Source organism: Pleurodeles waltl, chromosome 3_1 (assembly GCF_031143425.1).
Source record: "Pleurodeles waltl isolate 20211129_DDA chromosome 3_1, aPleWal1.hap1.20221129, whole genome shotgun sequence".
NCBI lineage: Eukaryota > Metazoa > Chordata > Amphibia > Caudata > Salamandridae > Pleurodeles > Pleurodeles waltl.
The window spans coordinates 1,310,047,389-1,310,064,379 of NC_090440.1; the positions used below are offsets into that span (position 1 = coordinate 1,310,047,389).

Genomic DNA, 16,991 nt, shown 5'->3' on the forward strand with positions numbered 1-16,991 from the left:
TTTATTTCCGTTTACTTTTTCTAGGACTTAATATTGGTCCAGTCGTTGCTGGAGTAATAGGGGCTCGAAAGCCCCAGTACGATATTTGGGGAAACACAGTGAATGTAGCCAGTCGAATGGACAGCACCGGTGTTCCTGAGCGGATCCAGGTACGGTTATTCTAAGGGTTTAATTTTGCTACTAACATTTAAATCAGACTTCCCTAATTAATTTATGAAAGCTAGATCCTGCCACCAGAGCACTGCTACTGCACCTATGCACTTTATCAATCTTCCACCTTATTCTCAACACACATCCACAGTGCCTCGCACTTTGACCATTTGTTTGCAGTGCTATTCCTCCGTGGTCTCTATCCCAGCCTTTTTAGATTTAATTTAATATTTCTATATACACACGTCTGATGTGATTGATTTCTATGCATTCACCTCTCCTTTCTTTCTAATTGTATTTTGTAATGTGTCCTGCACTCAGGTTTTCTCCACTGTATGAATGTTTAGATTCTTCAACAAAACAACATTTATGTAGTGGACAGACCCATCTTCCTTTTCTTTCACCGAATTCAAAGCTGTCTTCATGAAGTTGTGTTGATAAAGACACACTTCCCCAAATGATACCTCGCAGAGTATGCCTCAGGTGTTTTGGGAGGGGGGAGAGAACTGGAAAACGATTTGCAAAATGGCTCCTAAAGGCAGGGGAACCACATAAAATCCTGTTGGCGGTACCAAACATTTAAAAATCAATATTATCTTTACTCAGTACTACACGAAGCAAATTGTTACTTACTTTGCTCAATGTGGAAGATTATCAGTTGGAATCCCTAGTCAAAACTAAAGAGGACAGAAGGCCATTACCTGTATGAAATTAGGAAAGCCACCTGTTCTTAAAGGATTCTGGGAGGTGCTTGTCTCCATTGTTAAAATTATTTCATCTGTCATCTTTATTATAAATCAACATATCTTGGCGCATTGCACTCTGGACACTTTTTGCCAATTTATGCTTTTAAGTATTTTAATCTCGGTAGCAATAACTTATAGCTGCAGTGGAAAAAAAACTTTTTGTGCACGTATTACCTTTTTATACACTCCAGTATTTCACTTTTTCTCCTCATATCTGTGCCACACTGTTTTTCGTGACTTTGAGGTCCAGGTTCATGAAGCCCTCTACGCTCTCACTTATCTTTTACTGCACCTCAAGATTTTTCTTCCCAAAGGAATAACCTTGCAGTAGATTCCATTTAACCTAACTCCCCATTTTTAGATCACTATTCCAAATGTTTAAAACACTGATTTTTACTCCTATGATGTCAGTCAACCGACAATCTTAAAGATATGCATATCATATTGTGACCCTTTGTGAGTTTATTATGAATTATTAGAGAGCAAGTGAGGATGTATCTCTGCAGACTGCTATCAAAGTATTTACCAAAGTACACATAAATTGCTTCCATGCTCTGCCTTGAGTCAGTGTCTTCATTGTGCAGGCACAATTCTCATTTAGACTTTTTTTCTGTGGTTTTACTATTTCTCCCACTGTTGATATAACAGAGCAGTTCTAGCCATCTCCCTTCATGCTTCCATATTGTAAGCAGTACAGTTATACCTAACCTTACCAAGGCCTTCGTAATTTTTTTGGTATCAACAGAGCGAAAATAAATATGCTATTTGGTTTCTTTGTCCTATCATGCACCCCATCTACAGATCCCATTGGCTCCCTTTAGCATTTAAAATACATCCCTGCACTGTCTCTTTATTCTGATATAGCCACAACAGTTTCTCTTCTTGATTCAGGAAATCTCCATTGGTACCCTTATCTTCCTGACCTCATTCCTTGTTGTTTCTGCTTTTCAGAATGTATTACTCTGATGTTGCTTCAACACTTATTTGTGAATGTATATTCAGGGATTTGCTATGGATTTTGTGGATGCAAATATGAAACACTGAGTGGCAGAGTATTTAGAATGTTTGCATTACATATATTTTGTCATATACATGAAAGATACCACCACACTCTGGGTTTTTTCTTAAGCTAATGATCCATGTGACGCAAAGATTGTCCATTAATAGACTTTGAGGGTCTACCAAATGAAAGACCAATCTCCGGGTGAAACTGGGGAATTCAAGGTGGTTCAGCAGCGTGGCTATGTAGTGCTACCCTGTTAAATGTTTTAGCATTGGCAAACAATTCAGTGCAGAAAGACAGGTAACAATGTCGTTAAATAAATCAGCTGGAGTCTTTCCAGTGCCAATGATGAAGTAGCATGACATCAGATGAGAAAAGAGCCACAATGAGCTTTTGCCTGAAATAGAAATTAATTCTCATAGTAAATCACAACCATTAGTCACTGGGATGTAGTATTGTTTGCAATTGATATGCTGTTCTATGGCACACTTTTTAAAGGTGTTCATTAGTTTACCACATACAGTTATGCAAGAGCGTGCATGGAAGCGGTGGTAAGTCTTCTTCTGGATCTTTTCAGAGTGCTGGGGGACACTGGAGTTAGCAAAAAATCCACTTATACAATTCTTTGAAACGCATTTGTCTACAGAAAGAGGGCCAGGAATCAGTATTGAAGTTTAGTAAGTTTATTACAAATTAATAATCACTCCAATATATGAGCATATCAAAATCAGGTTATGAAGATATAAAGACAACATTGGCAAGCTGAAACTCAGAGACAAGTTCAATTTCTTCAATATATGACATATAAAGATTACAGTCACAGCAATGGTAAAGCTAAGGACATTCTATCAAAGAATTGAGATCCTTTTTAGTCAGTAAGAGTAAAAGTATAGTCATCCAGCTAGGTTCTAGACTAAATTGGGCTACAGTGAAAAATTTCTGGCTAAAGCAAGGTAGGTGTCAGCATTCGGAAGACTGCAGTAGAAGTCTTCAGGAAATAATGAATCCAGTGTTAGCATGAAGGGGTCTAATTAGTCTGCACCTCTTTAGTCTAAAGAATTCTGAGGTACCTGTAACAGTGTAAATACTAAATTGATGTGGAAAGTTCCAAGAGCATCCATATCTTCTGAACACATCACCAGAAACCCAGTTATTCCTCCTTCTCATGGAATGCACTTGCAAGATGGAGCGATTCTTCCATCCCACAGAACACTAACAAACGGATAAACTTTTAGTACTTCTTCCCAGATAGGCAATGAGTAGAGGGCACACCAGATTATACAGTCTGTGGCAAGTTCTTCTTGCTCTGCCTTTCTATCACTTTTACACAATGCTCCTTTCACTAGCTAATGAACAACGAATGCACACCTGCTAAAGAAAAAACATGCAGAGCAAGAAAAATAATTTCATTGTAATATGAGCAGCCTACTCGTGCTAACTTAATAAATCATTGTTAATGTACATGAGAATTGCAAATCAGCAGGTTTAAGTCAAACAATATAGCATACACACATATGTGAAACTCTAATATCTACAGTGAGTGCACCTTAAATAATATGATTTGATACTTCACTTTACATTAGCAATGTTAAGCCACACAGAATATGTGCTCTTGGTTACGTCTTGCATTACTTCTATGATATGTAGGGATGCAGCCAAAAGCATGCTGTTTCAGTCCGCCCTCTGATGATGAATCAAATCATCACAATCAATATAACACTCTTATCAGATTGACTAATTAAAACATCCTGGGTTTCAACATTTTTTCATCCATTCTCTTCCAACTGTTTAATTTTATCGCAATATCTACATTGACTTCTCTCCATTTCAGTTTCCAAAAGCTTCCCAGATACTTGTTGTTTTCAACTCCTTCAAATCTTTTTTCAATCCTGAGATGTTTTTTATGGAAGCCTTCAAATCTTTACCTTTATCAGGAATGGAGGCACAACACTATTGAACCATTATCATCCTGGAGGCTCCGCCCTCCTTGGCAAGCGAAATGTCTAACACAAGACGATTCTGCAAAACCATGTATTTGATGGCTACCTTTTCAGTATCTACAAGCAACAAGGCTCCAGATGTACTGTTTATCAACTATTGTAGGCAGGTTCCTGATCTTCATATTATTCAAAAACGCACCTACAAACATTGCACCAAAGATGTCTCCTACTGTTAATCCAGAACTAACACCACATTTAGGTCTAGAACTTGTCTCCCATGCAGAATCATTAAAATACTCTACATGATATATCTTTGGGAAAACTACAGCTAGATAGCATATGCCATACCATCCCTTGGACAATTTAAAATAAGCATGTTCTTCACTAATGAAATAAACTCCAGGTGTAACAGGATGTTCTCCATCCAAGAACAACCTCCAATTTCCTCTGACTTTAAATTTATGATCAAATTCACTTCTTCCCAAAAACACAGTGCCAACTGTAAATTTTTCTGTTCGTATACACAGCTTCCCCTTACGCTTTCAATGCAGCTTCAAAGCAGCTAGGTCTCCTGCAAATTGAAGCTCAATTTCCTCTTTAGCCCTTCTCTGCTGGTTTCTAGGATCTTTAACTGCTTTCGACCTAGCCTCTAAATCACTCCTTCTGTCTTAAAATAAGCTCACATTTTTTTTTCAACATCTGTTAGAATCGAAGTCAGATAGTTTCTGTGTGCATTGACTGTATCTAATGTCGTAGTGGGTTTAAAGAATATCACAATTATCCCTATTTCCCTCGGAGCACATTGACAATTCAAATGCTCCAGTATAGGAATCTCTGAGAGAACTAAATCCTAATTTAAAAAATAACACTCAAAATGTCCTGTTCCATAAAAAAAGCTTGGCAAAAGGCTACATGAAACTCCATATATTAAAGGAAGATGATAATTGGTAATTCCTTCTACAGCTGATGCGGTAATTGTGTACAAACATAACAATCCATTTTGTCTATAATCCAATGTACTCATAAAGCAATTTAAAATGAGCATTTGAAGAAAAGTCTCCTCTAGAAGAATCTATGTGTAACTCCTTTTCACTAAGAGAATAATACCTACGATTATCAGTAGGAGGTGAACGCTTGAGGTTAACTTTGGACTTTTCTTCCACTAAACTTGGTATAGGTGAATACAGCCCTTCCAGTTGATGATTAATATTACAACTAAAACTATGAATATGCCTACCAATACATTGCTGCGCTCATTTCTATTATTGGTTTCCATGACTTCTCTACAACCAGACAATTGGGTGGAATATAAAGCCACAGAGTTCTCTCTAGTGGGTTCCACCTGTTGAAACAGCAAAACAAAGTCCAATGAATTTGATGTTTTTATTCACAGGTCTTCGTGAGACTTCCTTGGTCCTACTCTGCATCCTTCTAAATGGCAACCCTAAGTTCCTTCACCAGTGCCTCTGTACTCTTCTTAATTCCTGATCAAAGTCCATATAAAGTCTCCAATATGTACACAGTTCAGAAATCATGATAATAATGAATCAAGCGTCTCCATTCAGTGGCAGATTAACTTCAATACATAATGCAGCCACAAAGTTCAGTTAAAGGAGGCTCAATTTTATTTTCACTGTTATCTTCAAAGTCCACAAAATCACTCTCTTCAACATCAGTATAAAATTATGTCCATTCAGGTAAGGCAACATGATACCCTTACTCCTTTATCCTCACTGTCACTCAGACCACAATTCTCAGTATCCTCTGGAATAGTTTGGGGTAAACGTCCTTCAGGTTAACTCAGTCGCTGTAGGATGGTAGCCTCTTTCTAGCCTTGTTCCCCCACTTTTGGCCTGTTTGTGAGTATGTCAGGGTGTTTTTACGATCTCACTGGGATCCTGCTAGCCAGGGCCCCAGTGCTCATAGTGGAAACCATACATTGTCAATCTGTTTGATATGTGTCACTGGGATCCTGCCAGCCAGGAACCCAGTGCTCATAAGTTTGTAGCATGTATAAGAATCAAAGTGTTTATGCTCTCTCTGCTTTTAAAATTGTCACTGCAGGCTAGTGACTAATTTTACCAATTCTGATTGGCACACTGGAACACCCTTATAATTCCCTAGTTTATGGTACCTAGGTACCCAGGGTATTGGGGTTCCAGGAGATCCCTATGGGCTGCAGCATTTCTTTTGCCACCCATAGGGAGCTCAGACAATTCTTACACAGGACTGCCACTGCAGCCTGAGGGAAATAACATCCATGTTATTTCACAGCCATTTTACACTGCACTTAAGTAACTTATAAGTCACCTATATGTCTAACCCTCACTAAGTGAAGGTTAGGTGCAAAGTTACTTAGTTTGAGGGCTCCCTGGCACTAGCCAAGGTCCCCCACATTGTTCATGGTGATTTCCCCGGACTTTGTGAGTGCGGAGACACCATTGCAAGCGTGCACTACATATAGGTCAATACCTATATGTAGGGTCACAATGGTAACTCCGAACATGGCCATGTAACATGTCTAGGATCATGAAATTGTCACCCCAATAACATTCTGGTGCAGAGAGGAGGCAGGCTACCCCCAGAGCATGCACCACCAGGAAACAGGCGAGAAAGCGGCAGGATCAGCGATACAAGGTTGCAGTAGTCGTCTTTGCTACTTTGTTGCGGTTTTGCAGGAGTCCTGAGCAGTCAGCGGTCGATCCTTTGGCAGAAGGTGAAGAGAGAGATGCAGAGGAACTCGGATGAGCTCTTGCATTCGTTATCTAAAGAATTCCCCAAAGCAGAGACCCTAAATAGCCAGAAAAGGAGGTTTGGCTACCTAGGAAGGAGGATAGGCTAGCAACACAGGTAAGAGCCTATCAGAAGGAGTCTCTGACGTCACCTGATGGCACTGGCCACTCAGAGCAGTCCAGTGTGCCAGCAACACCTCTGTTTCCAAGATGGCAGAGGTCTGGAGCACACTGGAGGAGCTCTGAGCACCTGCCCTGGGGGGTGCAGGTCAGGGGAGTGGTCACTCCCCTTTCCTTTGTCCAGTTTTGTGCCAGAGCAGGGCTGGGGGATCCCTGAACCGGTGTAGACTGGCTTATGCAAGGAGGGCACCATCTGTGCCCTTCAAAGCATTTCCAGAGGCCAGGAGAGGCTACTCCTTCCAAGCCCTTCACACCTATTTCCAAAGGGAGAGGGTGTAACACCCTCCCTCAGAGGAAATCCTTTGTTCTGCCTTCCTGGGACCAGGCTGCCCAGGCCCCAGGGGGGGCAGAAACGTGTCTGAGGGTTGGCAGCAGCGGTAGCTGCAGAGAAAACCCCGGGAAAGGTAGTTTGGCAGTACCCGGGTCTGTGCTAGAGACTCGTGGGATCATGGAATTGTCTCCCCAACGCCAGAATGGCATTGGGGTGACAATTCCATGATCTTAGACATGTTACATGGCCATGTTCGGAGTTACCATTGTGACGATATGCATATCGTATACATATATACCTATGTATAGTGCACGCGTGTAATGGTGTCCCCGCACTCACAAAGTCCGGGGAATTTGCCCTGAACAATGTGGGGGTACCTTGGCTAGTGCCAGGGTGCCCACACACTAAGGTGGTCATTACAACCCCGGAGGTCAGAGACCGCCAGGGGTAATGTGGCGTCCGTACCGCCAACAGGCTGGCGGTACGGAGGCCCTTATTACGACCACGGCAGTAGCGCCGCGGTCGCACCGCGGGGCTGGCGGTTTACCGCCGTTTTAGCCCTGGCGGTGATAATCCGCCAGGGCAGCGCTGCAAGCAGCGCTGCCCTGGGGATTATGACCCCCCTACCGCCAGCCCGTTTCTGGCGGTTTGCACCACCAGGAAGAGGCTGGCAGTATGGGGTGTCCTGGGGCACTAGGACCCTGCCAGCCAGGGCCCCAGTGCTCATAAGTGTGCCCTGTATGTGTTCCCTGTGTGATGACTAACTGTCTCACTGAGGCTCTGCTAACCAGAACCTCAGTGGTTATGCTCTCTCTTTACTTTCTAAATTGTCACTAACAGGCTAGTGACCAATTTCACCAATTCACATTGGCTTACTGGAACACCCTTATAATTCCCTAGTATATGGTACTGAGGTACCCAGGGTATTGGGGTTCCAGGAGATCCCTATGGGCTGCAGCAATTCTTTTGCCACCCATAGGGAGCTCTGACAATTCTTACACAGGCCTGCCACTGCAGCCTGAGTGAAATAACGTCCACGTTATTTCACAGCCATTTTACACTGCACTTAAGTAACTTATAAGTCACCTATATGTCTAACCTTTACCTGGTAAAGGTTAGGTGCAAAGTTACTTAGTGTGAGGGCACCCTGGCACTAGCCAAGGTGCCCCCACATTGTTCAGAGCCAATTCACTGAACTTTGTGAGTGCGGGGACACCATTACACGCGTGCACTACATATAGGTCACTACCTATATGTAGCTTCACCATGGTAACTCCGAATATGGCCATGTAACAAGTCTATGATCATGGAATTGCCCCCTCTATGCCATCCTGGCATTGTTGGTACAATTCCATGATCCCAGTGGTCTGTAGCACAGACCCTGGTACTGCCAGACTGCCCTTCCTGGGGTTTCACTGCAGCTGCTGCCAACCCCTCAGACAGGCAGCTGCCCTCCTGGGGTCCAGCCAGGCCTGGCCCAGGATGGCAGAACAAAGAACTTCCTCTGAGAGAGGGTGTGACACCCTCTCCCTTTGGAAAATGGTGTGAAGGCAGGGGAGGAGTAGCCTCCCCCAGCCTCTGGAAATGCTTTGTTGGGCACAGATGTGCCCAATTCTGCATAAGCCAGTCTACACCGGTTCAGGGACCCCTTAGCCCCTGCTCTGGCGCGAAACTGGACAAAGGAAAGGGGAGTGACCACTCCCCTGACCTGCACCTCCCCTGGGAGGTGTCCAGAGCTCCTCCAGTGTGCTCCAGACCTCTGCCATCTTGGAAACAGAGGTGCTGCTGGCACACTGGACTGCTCTGAGTGGCCAGTGCCACCAGGTGACGTCAGAGACTCCTGCTGATAGGCTCCTTCAGGTGTTAGTAGCCTTTCCTCTCTCCTAGGTAGCCAAACCCTCTTTTCTGGCTATTTAGGGTCTCTGTCTCTGGGGAAACTTTAGATAACGAATGCATGAGCTCAGCCGAGTCCCTCTGCATCTCTCTCTTCACCTTCTGATAAGGAAACGACCGCTGACCGCGCTGGAAGCCTGCAAACCTGCAACATAGTAGCAAAGACGACTACTGCAACTCTGTAACGCTGATCCTGCCGCCTTCTCGACTGTTTTCCTGCTTGTGCATGCTGTGGGGGTAGCCTGCCTCCTCTCTGCCCCAGAAGCTCCGAAGAAATCTCCCGTGGGTCGACGGAATCTTCCCCCTGCAACCGCAGGCACCAAAAAGCTGCATTACCGGTCCCTTGGGTCTCCTCTCAGCACGACGAGCGAGGTCCCTCGAATCCAGCGACGCTGTCCAAGTGACCCCCACAGTCCAGTGACTCTTCAGCCCAAGTTTGGTGGAGGTAAGTCCTTGCCTCACCTCGCTGGGCTGCATTGCTGGGAACCGCGACTTTGCAGCTACTCTGGCCCCTGTGCACTTCCGGCGGAAATCCTTTGTGCACAGCCAAGCCTGGGTCCACGGCACTCTAACCTGCATTGCATGACTTTCTAAGTTGGTCTCCGGCGACGTGGGACTCCTTTGTGCAACTTCGGCGAGCACCGTTTCACGCATCCTCGTAGTGCCTGTTTCTGGCACTTCTCTGGGTGCTACCTGCTTCAGTTAGGGCTCTTTGTCTTGCTCGACGTCCCCTCTCTCTGCAGGTCCAATTTGCGACCTCCTGGTCCCTCCTGGGCCCCAGCAGCGTCCAAAAACGCCAAACGCACGATTTGCGTGTAGCAAGGCTTGTTGGCGTCCTTCCGGCGGGAAAACACTTCTGCACGACTCTCCAAGGCGAGAGGGATCCGTCCACCAAAGGGGAAGTCTCTAGCCCTTTTCGTTCCTGCAGAAACCTCAGCTTCTTCTGTCAAGTCGAAGCTTCTTTGCACCCGCAGCTGGCATTTCCTGGGCATCTGCCCATCTCCGACTTGCTTGTGACTTTTGGACTTGGTCCCCTTGTTCCACAGGTACCCTAGATTGGAAATCCACAGTTGTTGCATTGCTGGTTTGTGTCTTTCCTGCATTATTCCTCTAACACGACTACTTTGTCCTTAGGGGAACTTTGGTGCACTTTGCACTCACTTTTCAGGGTCTTGGGGAGGGTTATTTTTCTAACTCTCACTATTTTCTAATAGTCCCAGCGACCCTCTACAAGGTCACATAGGTTTGGGGTCCATTCGTGGTTCGCATTCCACTTTTGGAGTATATGGTTTGTGTTGCCCCTATCCCTATGTTTCCCCATTGCATCCTATTGTAACTATACATTGTTTGCACTGTTTTCTAAGACTATACTGCATATTTTTGCTATTGTGTATATATATCTTGTGTATATTTCCTATCCTCTCACTGAGGGTACACTCTAAGATACTTTGGCATATTGTCACAAAAATAAAGTACCTTTATTTTTAGTATAACTGTGTATTGTGTTTTCTTATGATATTGTGCATATGACACTAAGTGGTACTGTAGTAGCTTCACACGTCTCCTAGTTCAGCCTAAGCTGCTCTGCTAAGCTACCATTATCTATCAGCCTAAGCTGCTAGACACCCTATACACTAATAAGGGATAACTGGGCCTGGTGCAAGGTGCAAGTACCCCTTGGTACTCACTACAAGCCAGTCCAGCCTCCTACATTGGTTGTGCAGTGGTGGGATAAGTGCTTGAGACTGCTTACCACTCTTGTCATTGTACTTTTCATAAGAGAAAAATATACAAAACAAGGTCAGTGTATATACACATAGCCAAAAAGTTTTGCATTTCCTCTTTTCACTCTTTTCTAAGTGCTGAAAAGTACTTCTAAAACTTTCAAAAAGTTCTTAAAAGTTTAAAAAGTTTTTTTCTGTCTTTCCAAAAAGTTCTGAAAACTTTTTTCTCTTTTTCCTATCACTTTAACTCTCTCTAAAAAAATGTCTGGCACAGGCAAAAATGTTGAACTGTCCAAACTTGCATATGATCACCTTAGCTGGAAAGGAGCAAGGAGTCTCTGCATAGAGAGAGGTTTGAGTGTAGGGAAGAATCCTTCCTTAGAACTGTTAATTAACATGCTTAGAGTACAGGATAAGGCCATAAGTGCCCAATCTGGTGAAAAAGTAGCTAATGGTTCTCAATCTGATCCAGGGACTCCCCCAGGAAAAGATTCAGGAAATAAACTTCTCAGCCTGCCCATTACTAGACAGTCTAGCATAGTTGGTACAGAGGTTGAATCACACCATACTGATGGTGTGCTCTCACATTATACTGTTAGCCAAGCTGTTAGGGTGCCCTCTGTAAGGGACAGGTCTCCTTCTGTTCATTCCCATCATACCTCTGTATCTAGAAATGTCCCTCCCACCCACCCTGATGACAGATTGTTAGAAAGGGAGCTCAATAGATTGAGAGTGGAACAAACCAGACTGAAGCTCAAGAAGCAACAGCTGGATTTGGATAGACAGTCTTTAGAATTAGAGAAGGAAAGACAGAAGTTGGGTTTAGATACCCATGGTGGCAGCAGCAGTATTCCCCATAGTCATCCTGCAAAAGAGCATGATTCCAGGAATCTGCACAAGATAGTTCCCCCTTATAAGGAGGGGGATGACATTAACAAGTGGTTTGCTGCACTTGAGAGGGCCTGTGCTGTACAGGATGTCCCTCAAAAGCAGTGGGCTGCTATCCTATGGCTATCATTTAGTGGAAAAGGTAGGGATAGGCTCCTTACTGTAAAAGAAAATGATGCTCATAATTTCCAAGTTCTTAAGAATGCACTCCTGGATGGTTATGGCTTAACCACTGAACAGTACAGGATAAAGTTCAGAGAGACCAAAAAGGAGTCTTCACAAGACTGGGTTGATTTCGTTGACCAGGCAGTGAAGGCCTTGGAGGGGTGGTTACATGGCAGTAAAGTTACTGATTATGACAGCCTGTATAACTTAATCCTGAGAGAGCATATTCTTAATAATTGTGTGTCTGATTTGTTGCACCAGTACTTGGTGGACTCTGATCTGACCTCTCCCCAAGAATTGGGAAAGAAGGCAGACAAATGGGTCAGAACAAGAGTGAACAGAAAAGTTCATACAGGGGGTGACAAAGATGGCAACAAAAAGAAGGATGGTAAGTCTTCAGACAAGGGTGGGGACAAATCTAAAAATGAGTCTTCATCAGGCCCACAAAAACACTCTGGTGGGGGTGGTGGGTCCAAATCCTCCTTTAATCAGAACAAGGAAAAGAAACCATGGTGCTATTTATGTAAAATAAAAGGCCATTGGACAACAGATCCCAGTTGTCCAAAGAAAGGCACCACAGCTCCTACCACTACAACCCCTACTGCTACACCTAGTGTCCCTACTAATAGCAGTGGTGGTGGGAGCAAACCTACTAATAGCCAATCCAAGGGAGTAGCTGGGCTCACTTTTGGTAATTTAGTTGGGGTTGGTCTGATTAGGGAGACCACAGAGGCTACTTTAGTCTCTGAAGGGGCTATTGATTTAGCCACTTTGGTTGCTTGCCCCCATAACTTGGAGAAGTACAAGCAACTAACCCTAATAAATGGTGTTGAGGTCCAGGCCTACAGGGACACAGGTGCCAGTGTCACAATGGTGATTGAGAAACTGGTGCACCCTGAACAACACATACTTGGACACCAGTACCAAGTAACCGATGCTCACAACATAACACAAAGCCACCCCATGGCTGTTGTAAATCTCAGCTGGGGGGGGGTAACTGGTCCAAAGAAAGTTGTGGTAGCTTCAGATTTACCTGTAGACTGTCTATTAGGGAACGATTTGGAGACATCAGCTTGGTCAGATGTGGAGTTGGAGGCCCATGCAGCAATGCTGGGCATCCCAGGGCATATTTTTGCTTTGACAAGGGCTCAGGCCAAAAAGCAAAAAGGACAGGGAAGCTTGGATCCTGGAACAATGGACCAAGTGCTCCCTAAAGCTAGGGCTAGTAGAAGCAAATCACTTCCTACTATCCCTCCCTCTACAGTGGATTCAACTTCTGAGGAAGAAGAATTCCCTCCCTGTGCAGAACCTACACCAGAGGAGCTGGAAGCAGACACTGCTGAGCTTTTGGGTGAAGGGGGGCCTGCCAGAGAGGAGCTGAGTGTGGCACAGCAAACCTGTCCCACATTAGAGGGTCTCAGACAGCAAGCTGTCAAACAGGCTAATGGGTATGTCAGTGACTCTCACAGAGTTTACTGGGAGGACAACCTCTTGTAGACTGAGCATAGGGATCCTAAACCTGGAGCTGCCAGGAGATTAGTGATTCCTCAGGAGTACAGAAAGTTCCTCCTAACACTGGCACATGACATTCCCCTAGCTGGGCACCTGGGTCAAATGAAAACTTGGGACAGATTGGTACCATTGTTTCATTGGCCTAGGATGTCTGAGGACACAAAGGAATTTTGTAAGTCCTGTGAAACCTGTCAAGCCAGTGGCAAGACAGGTGGCACTCCAAAGGCACCCCTTATCCCACTGCCTGTGGTTGGGGTTCCCTTTGAAAGGGTAGGGGTTGACATAGTTGGCCCCCTTGACCCTCCTACTGCTTCAGGCAATAGGTTTATCTTGGTGGTAGTGGACCATGCCACAAGATATCTTGAAGCTATTCCTTTAAGGACCACTACAGCTCCTGCAGTGGCAAAGGCCCTCCTGGGAATATTTTCCAGGGTGGGCTTCCCAAAGGAAGTAGTATCAGACAGAGGAAGCAATTTCATGTCTGCATACTTAAAGGCTATGTGGAAGGAGTGTGGTGTAACTTACAAGTTCACAACACCCTATCATCCACAAACAAATGGACTGGTGGAGAGATTTAATAAAACTCTCAAAGGCATGATTATGGGACTCCCTGAAAAACTCCGCAGGAGATGGGATATCCTTCTACCATGCCTCCTTTTTGCCTACAGGGAGGTACCCCAGAAAGGAGTGGGCTTCAGCCCCTTTGAACTTCTTTTTGGACACCCTGTTAGGGGTCCACTCACACTTGTAAAGGAGGGTTGGGAACAACCTTTAAAAGCTCCTAAGCAGGATATTGTGGATTATGTACTTGGCCTCAGATCAAGGATGGCTGAGTACATGAAAAAGGCCAGTAAAAACCTTCAGGCCAGCCAAGAGCTCCAGAAGCAATGGCATGATCAGAAGGCTGTTTTGGTTCAGTACCAACCAGGGCAGAAAGTGTGGGTCTTGGAGCCTGTGGCCCCAAGAGCACTCCAAGATAAATGGAGTGGTCCCCACACAATTGTTGAAAAGAAGGGTGAAGTCACCTACTTGGTTGACTTAGGCACTGCCAGGAGTCCCCTTAGGGTGCTCCATGTCAACCGCCTGAAACCCTACTATGACAGGGCTGATCTCACCCTGCTCATGGCAACAGATGAGGGACAGGAAGAAGACAGTGATCCTCTACCTGATCTCTTCTCTTCCACAGATCAAGATGCTCTTGTGGAAGGTGTAGTTTTGGCTGATTGTCTTACTGCTGAGCAGAAAGACAATTGCATAAATCTCCTAGGACAATTCTCAGAACTCTTCTCTACTGTGCCAGGCACCACTTCTTGGTGTGAGCACACTATAGATACTGGAGACAGTTTACCTGTCAAAAGTAAGATCTATAGGCAGCCTGACCATGTCAGGGACTGCATAAAGCAAGAAGTTCAGAAAATGTTGGAACTAGGAGTGGTTGAGCACTCTGACAGTCCATGGGCTTCTCCTGTGGTACTGGTACCAAAACCCAATTCTAAAGAAGGAAAGAAGGAAATGAGGTTTTGTGTAGACTATAGAGGTCTCAACTTGGTAACCAAAACTGATGCTCACCCTATACCCAGGGCAGATGAGCTTATAGATACACTGGCATCTGCCAAGTATCTAAGCACTTTTGATTTGACTGCAGGGTATTGGCAGATCAAATTATCAGAAGATGCTAAACCTAAGACTGCATTTTCTACCATTGGAGGACATTACCAGTTTACTGTAATGCCTTTTGGTTTGAAAAATGCACCTGCCACTTTTCAAAGGTTGGTGAACACAGTCCTGCAAGGGCTGGAAGCTTTCAGTGCAGCATATTTGGACGATATAGCTGTCTTTAGCTCCAGCTGGGATGATCACCTGGTCCACCTATGGAAAGTTTTGGAGGCCCTGCAAAAGGCAGGCCTCACTATCAAGGCTTCAAAGTGCCAGATAGGGCAGGGTAAGGTGGTTTATCTGGGACACCTTGTTGGTGGGGAACAGATTGCACCACTTCAGGGGAAAATCCAAACTATTATTGATTGGGTTCCCCCTACCACTCAGACTCAGGTGAGAGCCTTCCTAGGCCTCACTGGGTATTACAGGAGGTTCATTAAGAGCTATGGCTCCATTGCAGCCCCTCTTAATGACCTCACATCCAAGAAAATGCCTAAAAAGGTATTATGGACAGCAAACTGTCAGAAAGCTTTTGAGGAGCTGAAGCAGGCCATGTGCTCTGCACCTGTCCTGAAAAGCCCTTGTTACTCTAAAAAATTCTATGTCCAAACTGATGCATCTGAATTAGGAGTAGGGGCAGTCCTATCACAACTTAATTCTGAGGGCCAGGATCAACCTGTTGCTTTTATTAGTAGAAGGTTGACCCCTAGAGAAAAGCGTTGGTCTGCCATTGAGAGGGAGGCCTTTGCTGTGGTCTGGGCTCTGAAGAAGTTGAGGCCATACCTGTTTGGCACTCACTTCATTGTTCAGACAGACCACAAACCTCTACTTTGGCTAAAACAAATGAAAGGTGAAAATCCTAAATTGTTGAGGTGGTCCATATCCCTACAGGGAATGGACTATACAGTGGAACATAGACCTGGGAGTAGCCACTCCAATGCAGATGGACTCTCCAGATATTTCCACTTAGACAATGAAGACTCATCAGGTAATGGCTAGTCTTATTGTCCTTCGTTTGGGGGGGGGGGGTTGTGTAGGAAAGTACCATCTTGCCTGGCATGTTACCCCCATTTTTCACTGTATATATGTTGTTTTAGTTGTATGTGTCACTGGGACCCTGGTAACCCAGGGCCCCAGTGCTCATAAGTGTGCCTGAATGTGTTACCTGTGTAGTGACTAACTGTCTCACTGAGGCTCTGCTAATCAGAACCTCAGTGGTTATGCTCTCTCATTTCTTTCCAAATTGTCACTGACAGGCTAGTGACCATTTTTACCAATTTACATTGGCTTACTGGAACACCCTTATAATTCCCTAGTATATGGTACTGAGGTACCCAGGGTATTGGGGTTCCAGGAGATCCCTATGGGCTGCAGCAATTCTTTTGCCACCCATAGGGAGCTCTGACAATTCTTACACAGGCCTGCCACTGCAGCCTGAGTGAAATAACGTCCACGTTATTTCACAGCCATTTTACACTGCACTTAAGTAACTTATAAGTCACCTATATGTCTAACCTTTACCTGGTAAAGGTTAGGTGCAAAGTTACTTAGTGTGAGGGCACCCTGGCACTAGCCAAGGTGCCCCCACATTGTTCAGAGCCAATTCACTGAACTTTGTGAGTGCGGGGACACCATTACACGCGTGCACTACATATAGGTCACTACCTATATGTAGCTTCACCATGGTAACTCCGAATATGGCCATGTAACATGTCTATGATCATGGAATTGCCCCCTCTATGCCATCCTGGCATTGTTGGTACAATTCCATGATCCCAGTGGTCTGTAGCACAGACCCTGGTACTGCCAGACTGCCCTTCCTGGGGTTTCACTGCAGCTGCTGCTGCTGCCAACCCCTCAGACAGGCAGCTGCCCTCCTGGGGTCCAGCCAGGCCTGGCCCAGGATGGCAGAACAAAGAACTTCCTCTGAGAGAGGGTGTGACACCCTCTCCCTTTGGAAAATGGTGTGAAGGCAGGGGAGGAGTAGCCTCCCCCAGCCTCTGGAAATGCTTTGTTGGGCACAGATGTGCCCAATTCTGCATAAGCCAGTCTACACCGGTTCAGGGACCCCTTAGCCCCTGATCTGGCGTGAAACTGGACAAAGAAAAGGGGAGTGACCACTCCCCTGACC

At 45.0% G+C, this 16,991-nt stretch overlaps 1 protein-coding gene across 2 annotated transcripts in view; it reads left to right on the forward strand.

Moving 5' to 3' along the window:
• The window catches only part of ADCY5 (adenylate cyclase 5), a 1,737,221-nt gene that overhangs the window by 1,643,770 nt on the left and 76,460 nt on the right, over positions 1 to 16,991 (forward strand). For both annotated transcript variants that reach the window (XM_069224661.1, XM_069224662.1), the window contains one exon: positions 25 to 149. In XM_069224661.1, coding sequence (XP_069080762.1) covers positions 25 to 149 — 125 coding nt within the window. The remainder of the gene's footprint in view (positions 1 to 24; positions 150 to 16,991) is intronic.